Source organism: Fundulus heteroclitus, chromosome 11 (assembly GCF_011125445.2).
Source record: "Fundulus heteroclitus isolate FHET01 chromosome 11, MU-UCD_Fhet_4.1, whole genome shotgun sequence".
In the NCBI taxonomy this organism is placed as follows: domain Eukaryota; kingdom Metazoa; phylum Chordata; class Actinopteri; order Cyprinodontiformes; family Fundulidae; genus Fundulus; species Fundulus heteroclitus.
Window position 1 is genome coordinate 6,593,744 of NC_046371.1, and position 14,089 is coordinate 6,607,832.

At 40.0% G+C, this 14,089-nt stretch overlaps 2 protein-coding genes across 2 annotated transcripts; both read left to right on the forward strand.

Annotated features, from left to right (window-relative positions):
* Positions 1 to 1,901: 1,901 nt before the first annotated feature.
* On the forward strand, positions 1,902 to 6,517 carry btg4 (B-cell translocation gene 4). The gene is made up of 4 exons (XM_036142794.1): positions 1,902 to 2,405; positions 3,687 to 3,824; positions 5,694 to 5,949; positions 6,094 to 6,517. Exons 1-4 carry the CDS (start codon positions 2,233 to 2,235, stop codon positions 6,298 to 6,300), a joined length of 774 nt encoding a protein of 257 aa, XP_035998687.1. The 5' UTR covers positions 1,902 to 2,232; the 3' UTR covers positions 6,301 to 6,517.
* A 2,881-nt stretch (positions 6,518 to 9,398) lies between these two features.
* Positions 9,399 to 14,089, forward strand: LOC105930597 (heterogeneous nuclear ribonucleoprotein A/B). The gene is made up of 9 exons (XM_012868879.3): positions 9,399 to 9,507; positions 11,022 to 11,206; positions 11,347 to 11,515; positions 11,602 to 11,760; positions 11,852 to 11,983; positions 12,069 to 12,174; positions 12,416 to 12,565; positions 12,943 to 13,033; positions 13,336 to 14,089. Exons 2-8 carry the CDS (start codon positions 11,049 to 11,051, stop codon positions 13,011 to 13,013), a joined length of 945 nt encoding a protein of 314 aa, XP_012724333.1. The 5' UTR covers positions 9,399 to 9,507; positions 11,022 to 11,048; the 3' UTR covers positions 13,014 to 13,033; positions 13,336 to 14,089.

The window sequence follows — 14,089 nt, forward strand, 5'->3', positions numbered from 1 at the left end:
TGTTTTTGCCATATTTTCAGCTCGTCTATTTTGGGTCTCTGAATCCTATTGATGAGGTTCATGGGTAGTTAAAAGTAACGTAGAGCGAGAATATGCTGTTTAGTTTAATCTTTTGTTTCGACTCTGTGAACATGTCAGGCTAAAACCTTTTTTATTGTTAATATTATGTAGCTAATATCGTGTGGCGATGTTGAAAAATTCTAATTCTTAAAAACCATTGTTATATAATATTTTAACTGTTTTAACGCTTAAAAGGGATTGTGGGTAATATGCAGACTGACTGCTTAAATGGATTGAGACAGAAAAGTACAAAAGTTGAACTTTTGACCCGTTTTGTTGGGATGAGGGGGCCTGAAGTGTTTTCATTCATTAAATAGGGAGCAACAGAAAACATTTGACAATCTCTTTCGAGCTCGGCTCGTACATGCGCAATTTGCTTATAGGTGGTTAAAGGAATTACGTGGTTAACCAGAGCTCCTGATCTCAAGCACACTTGGCAGCAAGACAAAAGTTAAGGCAAGTTTATTTATATAGCACTTTTTCTGTAACAAGACGATTGAAAGAGCTGACTATAATCCTAAACACACAAGAAAGTCTACCTTTAAATCCCCAAAAATAGGTATTTGTTCTTGGTCTAGTCAAAGTCCAGACATATCCTCCACAGTGATGTAAAAGAATCGTTCACCGTTAATGCTTCTCGGCAGCTGTTTAGGTTGCATAACTAATTATTAGGGTTAGCATATGGACAAGAAACATCTGCGTACCAGCAGCAAAGTGAAACCCAGATGGAGGCATGCAGATACACATAAGAGTATAAATAACTAAGTATAAGACACTGTACCGTAAGGAAAAACAACGTACAGTTATTTGTTATTAGAAACATCACAGTCAAAAAATACGTGTGCAACTAGTGGGTAAATTTCTTTTCCACATTCGGCCCTTTGGTTTGGGTAGATACATCCCTAATAAATGTAATAATTTGAATACCTTTTCGTATATTCAGGTTATTTCTGTCAGATATGAAAATGTGGATGGTTATCTGTAACATTTAACATTCATGAAAGTCATGAGAAAAATGGCCTTGTGTATAAAACATGCCTTAATCAGGAAATTTATAGGTGGGAAAATGCTTTCCCCCACCACAAAACAACAATTCATGCTTATCCACTCCCAAAGGACTTTTGGACACGATCATACTTAGAAACTATTCAGCAGTTCTAGCAATGTCTTGCTTTATTTGTTTTGTTTTTTTTAAACATAGTAACTATGCCAGACAACAGGAACAAAAGAGGAGGCAAGGAGGATGCACCTAAAGCTTTGGTCCTTTCTGACATGTTTGCTCTGCTTTGCAAAACTGTAAAAATGTTGTTTTTCTAAACGTCCATCTGCTATTAAATATATAATCTCACTCTAATGGTGCTTGCATGTTGGATGATTCCTTCAGGGAACTTCAGTTCCACCAAGTAGAGAGAAATCCAGGATACACCTCTGGGATTAAATCAAACCGAACAATTTGAATAATATTTAGACTGGTAAAGCAGCTGTCAGGAGAAACTCAAATAGGTCACTTTGATCTACTGGTGTTAGAAAACTGTATTGTGTCTTTTTTCCTTTATTTTACCCATTTGCATCAGCCAGGTTGGCATTGCTGCTCTTTAAATGGTTGAAATCCTTAGGTGTTATTTTTAGGGGTTTGATTCGAACCGAAATAAGATCTTTTAACATAATCAGGATACATTTGCACTTATTCCCCAAGTGTTATGACAGGATAAAAATGGCAGTAACATTTAAGCGCTAAAGTGATGCATTTGAAGGCATCATTTCGAATGCATTGATTGTTGAGGTCATCAACCCAACCAGATCCAGGTGTGACAAGCTGCCACACAGGTGAGCTGTGTTTACAAGAAACGGTGGGAAACAGGTCAGGGAGAAGCTCTTTTTTTTTTAAGATCCCTGCTGCATTTTCCTTTGCCTAAACAACTGTGCAGAGATTTTTTTGTTTGTTTTTTAGATTTAGTAATCCAACCACAGAGCTTAATGAAATTGCAATAGCAAATGTGTTTGCTTGAGTTGTCTTTGTGTTTTATTTTCCCATTTCTTTAAGAGTAGGCTCATCCTACATTTTTTTTTTTTTTAAATAATCTGAGGTTGCTTTTTTTTTTTAATCATTATTTAGCTGATTTAGGATTTAGTTTTCTGCATTTGAGCTGAAGAGTAAAGCGTGCATAAGCCATGAAAGAGGAAATTGCTGCGGCTGTGTTCTTTACTACTCGGCTGGTGAAAAAATACGGCTGTCTGCACAATGACAGCCGGGAGCGCTTTGCTGCTGCCCTCACCTCGGTTTTGTTTGAGAACTACAAGAACCATTGGCATCCAAATGCACCCACCAAAGGACAGGCCTACAGGTCAGTAATCTGTGACGATACTGTTGGTCCTGGTGAAACACAACTGAAGTTGCGTTCAACCTCAGGGTTAATGTTTACGTCATAACTAATTTCATGGATGAACTGCCATTAACTTAAATCTTGAACAAAAATGTCAGAAATATTACGTTTGCCTGGACAAATGGTTACATTTGAACAAGCTTATAATTGTTGTCATGTCACAGTTAATATTAAGTCATCTGCAGCAACAGGGCTGCAGTTCTGCTGTTAAGGTCCAAGCAATGTTGGAAAAACCAAATTTATTTATGTATTTTTTTTCTGAAGATAAAACTTTATCCACATAATGCACCTTTTTTTATTTTTAGGGGTTTGGCTAAATGTTTGGTGTGGGTTTTTAATTTATTTAATCTTGAATAGTCTGTTAAATACGTTTGAAAATGTTTGGAGATTTAACTTTTAGATGTTCATATAATGCCGCTGAAACCTTCAGGAAAGTTAGGGCTGCTTGTTTTGGATCAATATCTCAAAAGCTCTTTGGACTTGGTTAGTGGAGCTGAAAGAAAATGATCGGCGATTCTCAAAACTTCAAATTCCTTGGAAATCAAATGGATTTATGTTTGTTTTTTTTTTTTTAGCAAACCCATTAGCAAGCCCATTAGCAAAGATGCTAATCCGGCTAATAGTCAAAACCGTGTTAGTCTTAAAAAATAATAGTTGTTGACTCAAAGAGCTGATTTCTTGCTCCGGTGTGTCAGCTAAGAGGTTTCTAATGTCATGAGTGTGGGTTATGTTTTTAAAGGGTTAAAATGGATATCAGTCAAGTGTCTGTCCAACTGTAATTTAGTTCTATTATGAAGTGACCCTTTTTCAGAGTATTAAATGTACAGTCCATCAAATATTTTTATCAGACCCTGTAAAATGGCACAATAAGCTCTTTAGACAGTATGTTATCTTAACACATGAAGGGGAGGTTCAGCACCAACCAAAGAGGCCCTTTAAATAGACCAAATGTTGCTGTAAAGAGATTAGGACATAAAGGTAACTTGCTTCAAATGAAATGCAATCTTTATTTCTAATTGCAGTTCAAAGTTTATAATTAAATTTTTTTTATGAAAATTTAAAAGCCACTTGTGCAGAAACTTGTCATCCTTGCAGCATCTTTCAAAGGGTGACGTTATTGACCTACCTTCTTGACCTGCCTAGTCAAGAAGGCATTCAACTTTATTGTAATGACAATAAAGTTTAATTCTAATCTACTGTATGACAAATCAGAGCCATTTTGTCTTGCCCGTCTGGCTCCAGGTGCCTTCGTATGAACCGTGTTCAGCTGCAGGACCCGGTGTTGCAGCAGGCCTGTGAGCGGAGCGCGGTACGGTACGAGGATCTGGGCCTGCCCGCTGAGATCACGGTGTGGGTCGACCCTGGAGAGGTTTCCTGCAGGTCTGTTCACCCGAGAGCCGCATGTGATGCTGGTTGGTGAAGGGTGTTTTTTTTTTTTTTTTTTTTTTTTGTCACAAGGGAAATGAATGCATCTGCATTAGGGCTGAACAATTAATCGCATTTTCAATATAATCGCAATTTAAAAAAACGCAATTTCCAAATCGCAGAGGTCTGCAATTTTTGACTATTTAACAATTAGTGAATCAGACACGTCCATTAGGTGTTGGTAAAATGTTTAAAGTGGGTTTGCCTCCACATGGAAGGGAAGACAGTTGCAGCAGTGATATAATCTAACTTTATTACTTGTGTTAGAGTTTATATAATTATACATGGCATTAAGTTCTGGTCAGTTTAATACATTGACTGATTACACTTTATGTCCAACAAGAATTGATGTCCAAATCAATTAAAAGCTGTTCTCTTGAATAATTTTCTGATTAATAGAAACATTAAAAGTTCTTGTTTTAAATAGTCCTTGTTTACAAACATCTTTTTTTAGAGAACATTTTTGTTGCTTGTGGTTAATGCAGAGAAATGTCAAAATTGCAATTTTGGTTGAAATATATTGTAGGCAGAACGCAATCATTTCTGCTCCGAGTTTAGATGCCGTGGGTCTTTTGGCAACTAATCCACCATGCGAGGAAACAAATTGATTTGTCTGTATATATTTTAAAACGCATGATAAATTAAACTGGAAAAAAATCGCATTAAATTGCAATATTAAGAAAAAAAATCGCAATTAGATTATTTTGCAAAATCGTTCAGCCCTAATCTGCATATTTAACTTAAAATGGCTTCAGTGTTTGTCAATATAGACGCCCAACTCTGATTCTTAAAAAGAGTAAGCTTTGAGGCAATGCAATCATTAGACTCTGTGTTGTTGAAGCAGAGACTCATCGAAGATGCGAAGAACTGTTGGCCCTGATGATCAGGTTTAAGAAACATGGCTTAGAGCAAGACGGCTAGCAAAGCTATTTGAATAGCAGCTGCGTCAGCTAACCTGTAGTAAGGGACTTCAATTTCAAAAAGCCTAAACATCAGTTTTAGTAGTTTGAATGCATGTTGGTGAGATTATGAAACATTTTCTCCAGTGTTAACATTACATAGCTGCCATGTGACCTACTTAGTGTGCTTTATACAATGGTTTGTATTTATGAAGAAACAAGATGATGGGGAAAAATGCCATTTTGTTTATTTTAAGCTTGCGGATACCCTCAGTAATGCTTTACGCCAACCCAGTTTTTTGGGTTGGCAGGACATTTCAAACCAGCCCTGCAGGTTTTAAATGTGTTTGCTCTCATAACACAGATCTAATGGCTGAATTGCCTCAACATGTTGGTTCTGCCGGGGCCTGTCTATGATCCATTCAGATGAGTCGGATCAGGCACCAACCCAGCCCTCAATTTAATCATTGACTTCCACATTTTTTAAAAGATGTAATTAAATTGCCTGATATGTACGTTTGAGCTTTTGCACGACATTTAATCAGTCACAAACACATCTGTACAGTAGAAGTGCAGCTGGAGAAATGTTCATAGTCTTGATTTACTGGTGGTTGGCCTTTTCACTGCACACAATGATCAAGAAAACTAGCTGGTTTTCTGGCTTGCTACTTGGACGTGTTGGGTTTTGTAATGAATTATAAAAGGTATCATTTCTGAGGCTCCTGTTCAGAGTTGAGGTGTCGACTGAGGTTAGCTTTTAGCAGTAACGGACAGGGTCGGTGGACAGGTAACGTTTGGAGGGAGCTTCAGTCTGGCATGACCATGTTCAGGTATAAAACTTGTAATTGGGCCGTGACAACAGCAGGAGTCATTGTGGCTTAGTTTGTTTTTAATCTTTTTTTATATATACGTTTTCCTTCCAAAGGTACGGTGAGCATAGCACTCCATTCTGCGTTTCCCTGTTGGACAGTCGGCGAGACGGGGAATTTTCCCGTCGCATCAATGACGCCGTGGAGCGAGCCAGCCTTGACGTCCAGTCGGGAAGCTCGTCTGATGAAGAAGATGGGGTCCTGGAAAAGAGCGTGAGCTGCAACAGTCGCAGTGCATCAGGTCCCTGCGCCAACACGGGCCTCGAGCCCAAAACCATCCCAACCGTCAGCAATCCCAACAGCGTTTACAGGGTGTGTTGGTTACACGAAGCTACAGTATTTTGGGAAAAACTCTAATTTCTTCAAATGTAGCCTCAATATTACCCGCTTGTCTTATTTTAAACGAGTTTTGATGAAGATTGAGTCTTTGGTGACTGTTGTACCCTTTGTCCACAGTTCAGCGAGTTCTCTCCAGGAGCGCCGCAGACCTGGGTGAGGGACAACAAGAGGAAGGGTTTTCCCGGAGACTCTTTCTCTTCCTCTTCTGGAGGTCCACCACCTCAGTTCTCCAACCAGAAAGGGTTTAAATCCTATCGGGCCACATTTACCTTCACCGGGCCCCGTGTCGACAAATACCACTGGGTTTGCAAATCTCGATCTTGAAGTTGGCTGGGCCTTTCCCCTTTGGCACTCAACGTTGAGTCCTTTTTTAAGATGAACTGAAGGCTGGACTTTGTTTCAGGGCACTTATTAAAACTTTAAATGGGTTTATTCGAATTGGTTTAAAGTGATGGTTTAAAATATTGCTGTTTGAGCAGGTTTTAATGAAACTTACTGTACAATTTTAATCCAATTCTTTTTTGTGTTTTTTTTTTTTTTTTAAACAGATTAAATCAAGTGTGAATAAAGTGAGAATGAAATGTCGTTGAAAAGAAATAAATTTATTCGTACCTCTTTAGTTGTTTTTGGTTTCATTTAAGCCTAATCAACTCAGTAACTCTGGAAGCTTGATTATGAGGTGTGGCTGGATGTGATGTCTTGAAAGAACAACCAGCTAACAGTGGCTATGCAAGGGCCCATGTTGACTTTAACTATTGAAATCATCAACTGCATCAATATCCTGTGACGCAATAACAGATTCTGACAAAATTCATAATGCTTAATTGGTAACAATGCTTAATTGGTAACATAAGTAGTCAGGTTATCAGGCTTGTGCAAGTTGATGCTCTTGGTTGCTCCGATTTTGTCTCAAAGCTTCAGTTGGGAAGCAGCGAAAGGCAGAAGGAACACAGTGACAGTTTATATATTAAGGAACAGGAGAGAATGCATGCTTAACATTTCTGGCTTTACTGCAAAACTGTTCTTTGCCCTGTTTTGTGCATTCTTCAAAGCAGTTACATGGATGTGATAAATGCAAACTGTCAAATTCAGATGAGATCAAAACGTATTGGAGATTTTAAGTTGAACCAAGTACCATGCCAGAAAACAATTTGTGAGTTTGAGTTCAGTCTTAAATTGAAGTTACCAAGACGGGGATTTCAAAATCAATGTGGCTGACATGAATTTTAAACTGTGATGTGGCAAACTATTTGCACTTAAGGTTTGGAAATGCAGAGAAGTGCTATAAAATCTTACAGTCGAGTAATTGGCAAATTTGAGTTTTCTGATTTGCAACCAGAACATATTTCAGTTGTCATTACCGTGTCAAGGGTTCTACCTTTTTAAAAGTGTAAAAAAACAAAAACAAAAAAAAAAACATTTTGTTAATGTTGCCCTGAACTGTCCCTAGTGATGACCGTGTGAATTTTTTATTTTTTCTGTGATGGACTGTTTTATACCGCCTCGCCTAATCTCTGCAGGTTGGCATCAGTGTCCAACCCCTGCATACTTGCAAGGACATAGTATAGATGATGGAGGCATGGGATTTTTTATTTTTTTTTCTCCCCCCTCACTTCAGTCCGGGAGTTCTGTCCATTGTGCTTCTCTTTTAATTTGTGAATTTAAAACGTGTGCTTGGACAGTTCTTCAAATTAGCTAATTGTTCTTATTGGATATACATCAGTTAGTTTACCTTGACATTTGGTTCCTGCAGTTATTTTAGTATCACTGCAGAACAGCCCCCTCTGGCTAAAACCAGAATAAGGATCCCAAAATTACTGAAAACTTTGCAGTTATTCAAACTACATGGTTGACTTGAACACAATACGATCCTGTTGAATTTTACAATTCAACAGGATCTGTTTGAAGTCTTTACTGAGCACATAACTCAGAGCATGTCTTTTTTGCATATATTTGTCTCTTGTTCTGCCTGTTTTGCTTGTTCTGTAGAGTCTGGTGGTTAATTCCTGTTTGATTAAAAACAAAATTGTCATCTATTACCGTTGTACTTAATACTAAAGGGTGACTTTTTCCTATTATTTTGTAGGAAAATAATTCCCCCCTGGAAACGGAACATAAGTTCACCATGAGACAAGCATGGCTTTGTAAGATTTCTGTCTGAGGAATAAGAGTAATCAAAAGTGCTGTACAAGGGCCAAAAAGGTGTAAACATGATGGTGTGGTACATCAGACAGCACATGGTTCTGGCATGCTATATATAATTAAGTAAACATATGGGTTTCCAAGCAAGACAGACAGCCATTTGAAATCTTAATTGGTTTCACAGAAAGAAAGCAAACGTAGTTAAAAAAAAATCCCAGTCAATCCCCTGCTTAGTGCATCAAAAGTGCAGAACTTGTAAGATCTGACTACGGTTTCTGTTGAAAATGGGTCAAAATCCCACCTGATTGTTGCTGACATCTGGTGTAAATCTTATGTCACTGGCCCCTGCAGCAAGTTTATCTAAAGTGAGAAAAACTATTGTGCATTCCTTACTTATTTTACCTGCTGTATGTATTCTGGAGTTTGTATGTTCTTCCCTGGGTTCTCTCCATCCAGAAACCCGAGTGTTAGGTTAATTGATCTCTCTCCTTCTGCTCTTGTATGTGTGTTTTACTTACAGCTGAGCAAGGACATGTTTTACTAATTTTACTGGTAAATTCAGGACTTTGATGTAGAGTGGAGACCTTTTGTTGGTCCTCGCTTTTTCTGGGTAAGGAGTTAGGTTTACCACTATGTTGTCAATTAGGTTTAGGTTAGGGTTAGTTATAAACTGGTATGGACAAGTAGGCATAGAAATGGATGGATGAATAGATGTATTTTATTCTGGTATATTTGATAAATAGCTCTATATTTAAAATAAAAAAATTCTAAAATTGTCCACTTGATAGTTATTTGTTATACGATCATACGTATAGATAATGCAGTTTAAGTAACATAACAAAAAGGGGTTTTACTTATTTTTTCTGACGTAAATAAAGGTAGATTCAACTGATCTAACGATCACCATAATTAGTACTAAAACAAAAAATAGGTTATTAGACATCAAAGCTTTTCAACTAATAAAGTTTAAACGTGAAAATGAGTGTTTCTTTTGTTCAGAAAACCCCGTTTTCATGACCTTGCCACTCACAATATGGCGGAGGTGCTCTTGTACGGTGGGCAAACAAGCCGATGCGGCAGATGCTTTTTTTTTTTTTTTTTTTTTTTTTTAATCTGTAGGTAGTATATATAATTTCTAGAACAGCAGCGTGAAAAGCACAGGAAGAACATTTGGTTGATGCCTTTTGTTACCGACTTCGCCGTCTCAGCCAATGACGCGAGACCTTTGATTTCGAAACACTGCCGTTCGTCCAATCACAGGCGCCGTCTTTGCTAGCTTCCCCTCCGCTCGCTCACATCCGGTCGTATATATTTTGCCACGAGTTAGCGGCGAATTTGGAGTGTCCATTTTGAGCGGCGAGTCGGCGACCCCCGGTTTATTCACCTAAAGTAAGTTGCCGATTATCCTGCTGTTAGCTCACTTCTACCTTTGCGAGGGGGTTCAGTTTCACGCAGGGGAGATTTTGTGCGCATTTGTTCTCGGAGGGGCGTTTTTCTCCGCGGCGTGCATTGATGTTAGCTTTTAGTTAGCCGAGGAAGCTAACGGTAATGGACGCGGTTATTTAAAGCGATGAATGAAAGGCCTTCTTGCGTATCCCGACGCTTCTAAACAATACCTGCGTGTGCTTTAGCGCTCGCTTTTCGATATACAAACCCCGGCTGTTAGTTGTAATCAACGTAACGGTATTTTTTAATCGATATCAGCCATTGAGGCCTACTCTCTGTCCCGAGCGGGTACGAGGCAAAGCGCGGTCCACTTAAACGCTGAACAACATGGAGACTCGCGGCTCGCTTTACCGTCGTTTTTTTTTTTTTTTTGGGTCAATTAATTATTCCGCAGATGTGCATTCATCAATCTTTCTGCATCCCGATCTGCTGCTCGATCACATGTCGTGCAATATTTAGTTTCGATAAGCTAAACCTCGTTGTTTAAAAAAAAAAAATCCTAGGAAGCGCGCAATGTTCCTGCGACGCTACGGGAAAGAAAAGGCCGTTCCTGGCCAGGGATCCCCTGGCGTCGTGTTATTTATTTTATTTTTTTGCTGTTTGAATGCTGGATTTTAACGCAAAATGTTACCCGCCGTTTTAAAAACCGTACCATCTGATATGCGGTTTGCAGTTCAGTTTGTGAAAACGTGTGTTGGGGGGGAGGGAGGGCCTCTCTCTCATGTTGGTGCGTAGACGGCAAGAATCACGTTTATTCCTTTGTGGAAGTGGGTGCATTGAGGAACCTCCAGGCCCAGTCCTGCTAATTCAGCAGCTTTGGTCGTAAATCCGTCAAATGAAACATTTATCCAAATCTGTACCCGGATTGGATGTTTATTTGGCTTTTAAAGGCCAGAAAGTCCATGCTTTATGCTCCAAATGTGGCACAACAGACATTTTTTTAGCACAATATATATAATCTGTTGCCCTTTTCAAAACACGTTGACCACCTTCGATATGTAGGACATTTTTTTTTTATTGAAATGTAAAATATTTACACAATAATTAATAACATTGGTAGTAAAACACTATAAATACTATCATTACATATTATTTGCATACTTAGAAGAGTGCAGAGTGAATGCAGCTTTATGCCCATGAACTGATGAAGATAATAAAATGCAACTGCAAAAAAAAAACGATATCCAGTATCTATCGCTGATGCGTTGTTTTTGGAAATTGTTTTATTAGAATAAAATGGCCAAAACAAAGTTCAGTGTTGCAGTTGTGTTTTTGGAGGGAATCTGAAGAGGTAGTTTTACAACCAATCGTACCCCGGCTCGTTTTGTGTTGTGCAATCCCTAAATGTAGTCTTATTTGGGCCATGTTTTCATATTTTCAGTATTGGTGTAATTTCTTTGGCTTTTTTTTTTCTTTTTTAAAGCTTGAACTTGAACTCTGTGCTTGTGCCTTCTCAGTCTCTTTAACAGAAACCAATTTTCAAGATGTCAGACGCTGAGAATCTGCTCATGGAGACCTCCGAACAGAACGGAGACGAGGAGCAGAACGGAGCCGAGCAGGAGCTGATGGCTGGCGACGAAAGCCAGGACAGCGCCACAGACGGCGGCAAGATCGACGCCAGCAAGGGAGAGGAGGATGCCGGGTAAGCGTTAAATGTAGTCATGCTGTTACGGGTTTTATTGAAGCTTTTGACTGAAGATAAATTAGGGGGCGCTGTCTCAGGTGAGACCTTTCTTCCTCGTTTGGAGGAGGGATTAAGTGCTTTGTGTTTTGTGTTTGCAGGAAAATGTTTGTCGGTGGCCTCAGCTGGGACACGAGTAAAAAAGACCTGAAGGATTACTTCAGCAAGTTTGGGGAGGTCTCGGACTGCACCATCAAAATGGACTCTAACACTGGCCGATCCCGGGGCTTTGGCTTCGTGCTCTTCAAAGAATCCGCCAGCGTGGACAAAGTGAGCCCCGCTTGATTGTTTTTCGTCCACCCTAAGACGCGGCGTGTGGCTTTGTTCGGGTTTTCATAAACCGTGTGTTCCTGTAGGTGCTGGAACAGAAAGAACACAGACTGGACGGACGTCAGATCGACCCCAAGAGGGCGATGGCCATGAAGAAAGAGCCTGCTAAGAAGATCTTCGTTGGCGGGTTGAATCCTGAGGCAACCGAGGAAGCTATTAGGGAATACTTTGGCGCCTTTGGAGAGGTGGGTGTCCAATCGACTGTGGGGGCGGGGCATAAAAATACAGAGTGAAGTTTGCGCCTGTTTTGTTTACATCGACACATTCTCCTTGCAGATCGAGAGCATCGAGTTGCCCATTGACCCGAAATCCAAGAAAAGGAGGGGCTTCATTTTCATCACGTACAAAGACGAAGCCAGCGTCAAGAAGTGTCTGGAGAAGAAATACCACACCATCGAGGGTGGCAGGGTGCGTATACACTTCACCTCTCTGCAGCCATCCGCTCGGTTTGTTGTTGGCCAGCGTCAAGGCAACGGTTCTGTTTGGTCCGCAGTGTGAGCTGAAGATCGCCCAGCCCAAGGAGGTGTACCAGCAGCAGCAGTACGGCACGGGCCGCGGAGGAGGAGGATACGGAGGCCGGGGAGGAAGGGGCCGTGGGGGTGAGCCGTGTTTTATACGTAGCGTGTGCATCGTAAACGCTTAGCGCGTTTATTAGGAGTGCAGGACTGCTGTTGGAGCTCTCACAGAGAAAGTTCAGGAAAGTTTTTGATGGTTACTTTCAGGTTGTAGTTTCTAGTTTATCACTCGGGTTTCTTTGACGGTTGTCCAAAGTGAAGCACGTCTGTGTATCCCAGTCTTGTTCTGCATTGGGTCTGAACCGGATCCACTGTTCTGTTTCAGGTCAGAGCCAGAGTTGGAACCAGGGCTACGGAAACTACTGGAACCAGGGATATGGCAGCCAGGGCTACGGCGGCTATGGCGGGTACAGTGGCTACGGCAATTACGACTACTCTCCTGGTTATTATGGATACGGCACTGGCTACGACTACAGTAAGTGGTGGTGAACTGTTGGTTTAATTGAAATATCTTGTGAAAATGTCTGTGGATGCTGGTGGTATTGTAGCTGTAATAACTTGATGGTATTTAAAGTGTCCAAGTCTCTAAATGTATTGAAACATTTGGTATCAGCCACTCATCTCTAGGTTTATTTTTTTATTTTTATTTTTTTTAATTGCATTTCCTGCCCCATTCCTTTTGTACCTCTTGGTTTGGGTTTCAGGGTTGATGCTAGGTGCCAAGAAATGGTGATTTTATTTATAGATGGGGGTTTTGTTTTGGAGCGGCACCCTTAGATGTATAATTTAGGAAACTGTGAGGAAACTTTGTGCCTCTCCGTCTCTGACTTGCATGTTTTGTCTCCATCGCAGACCAGGGGGACGCCAGCTACGGTAAAACCCCGAGACGGGGGGCACACCAGACCAGCTACAAGCCGTACTGATGATCACTTGGTGGCAGAAGGTATGGTCTGACCACAGGTCTCCTGTGCTTTTATTTTTTTTATTTTTTAACTGTACTGACTGCTTTAGGCGTTTTCCTGCCTTTTAGAAAAATCTTATTTTAATTGGAAGGGTTGTTGATGGAGTTCTTTAGAACCAGACATGGAGTTTATGCCTTTAGACCTGGACAGTGGGCTCAGATTAACAGATTTGCTCCTGCTGATTCCATGTAGGTCTGTAATCTACTGTTCTAGGTTTTTCAGGCTATGAGGAATACTTTAGTACTTTTTGTCACGTTAAACTTGGACGTTTTGTCTTCCTCAGGACTCCAGTGATCCAGTAACACCGACGGCAGGACGGACACACTGGGCTCACTAGACCTCTTTTATGACAGAAGACCATTTGTACAGAAAACATCTGAAATGTAACTTTTCCGTGTTTATTTTTTTTTTCTTTTTTTTTTTTCTTTTTTTAGTCATTTCTTTTAAGTTTTGCTTTTCCCTTTGGTGTTTTTTTTTTTTTTTTTTCCTTTTTTTTTTGTTTTATTTTCCCCCTCCACATTTCCAGCGGAAGTGTAATTTTTACTGTACTTTTTGGTACCTGTTTTGATTCTAATGTATTGTAAGGGTTGTATTTTACATGTGTGCTGGCTTTACAGGTTGAAAATCGTTGCGCTGTAAAGGAGCTTTTTTTGACAAATAAAACCAGTTTTCAGTAATTTTTTTTTTTTCTTTTCTGATGCTTGCAGGTTTGTTGAATCAAAATGGGGTTTAAGTTTGAATTGGCTTTATTTTATTTTTTTCCCTCTTCCTTCTTTCTTTTACCTGGAGGGCCTGTGACGTTTGTCCGAATACGTGGAAACCGCTTTGAGTGAGGCTGACGTGGGAAGGCCTACAGCCGTGTAGGATGTAATGTGGGCGTTTCTGTTTAGAGTATTTAAGTACCGCTGATTTTAGATTGTCCCCCCCCCTGTTTTTGTATTTTCTTTCTTTTTTGGTCAGATTTAATCTTGCCAGTGTAGTCCTCTCAGCCAGTGTCTCTGGCCTTTATTAGTAATAAACATTCACATTTGGTAAAA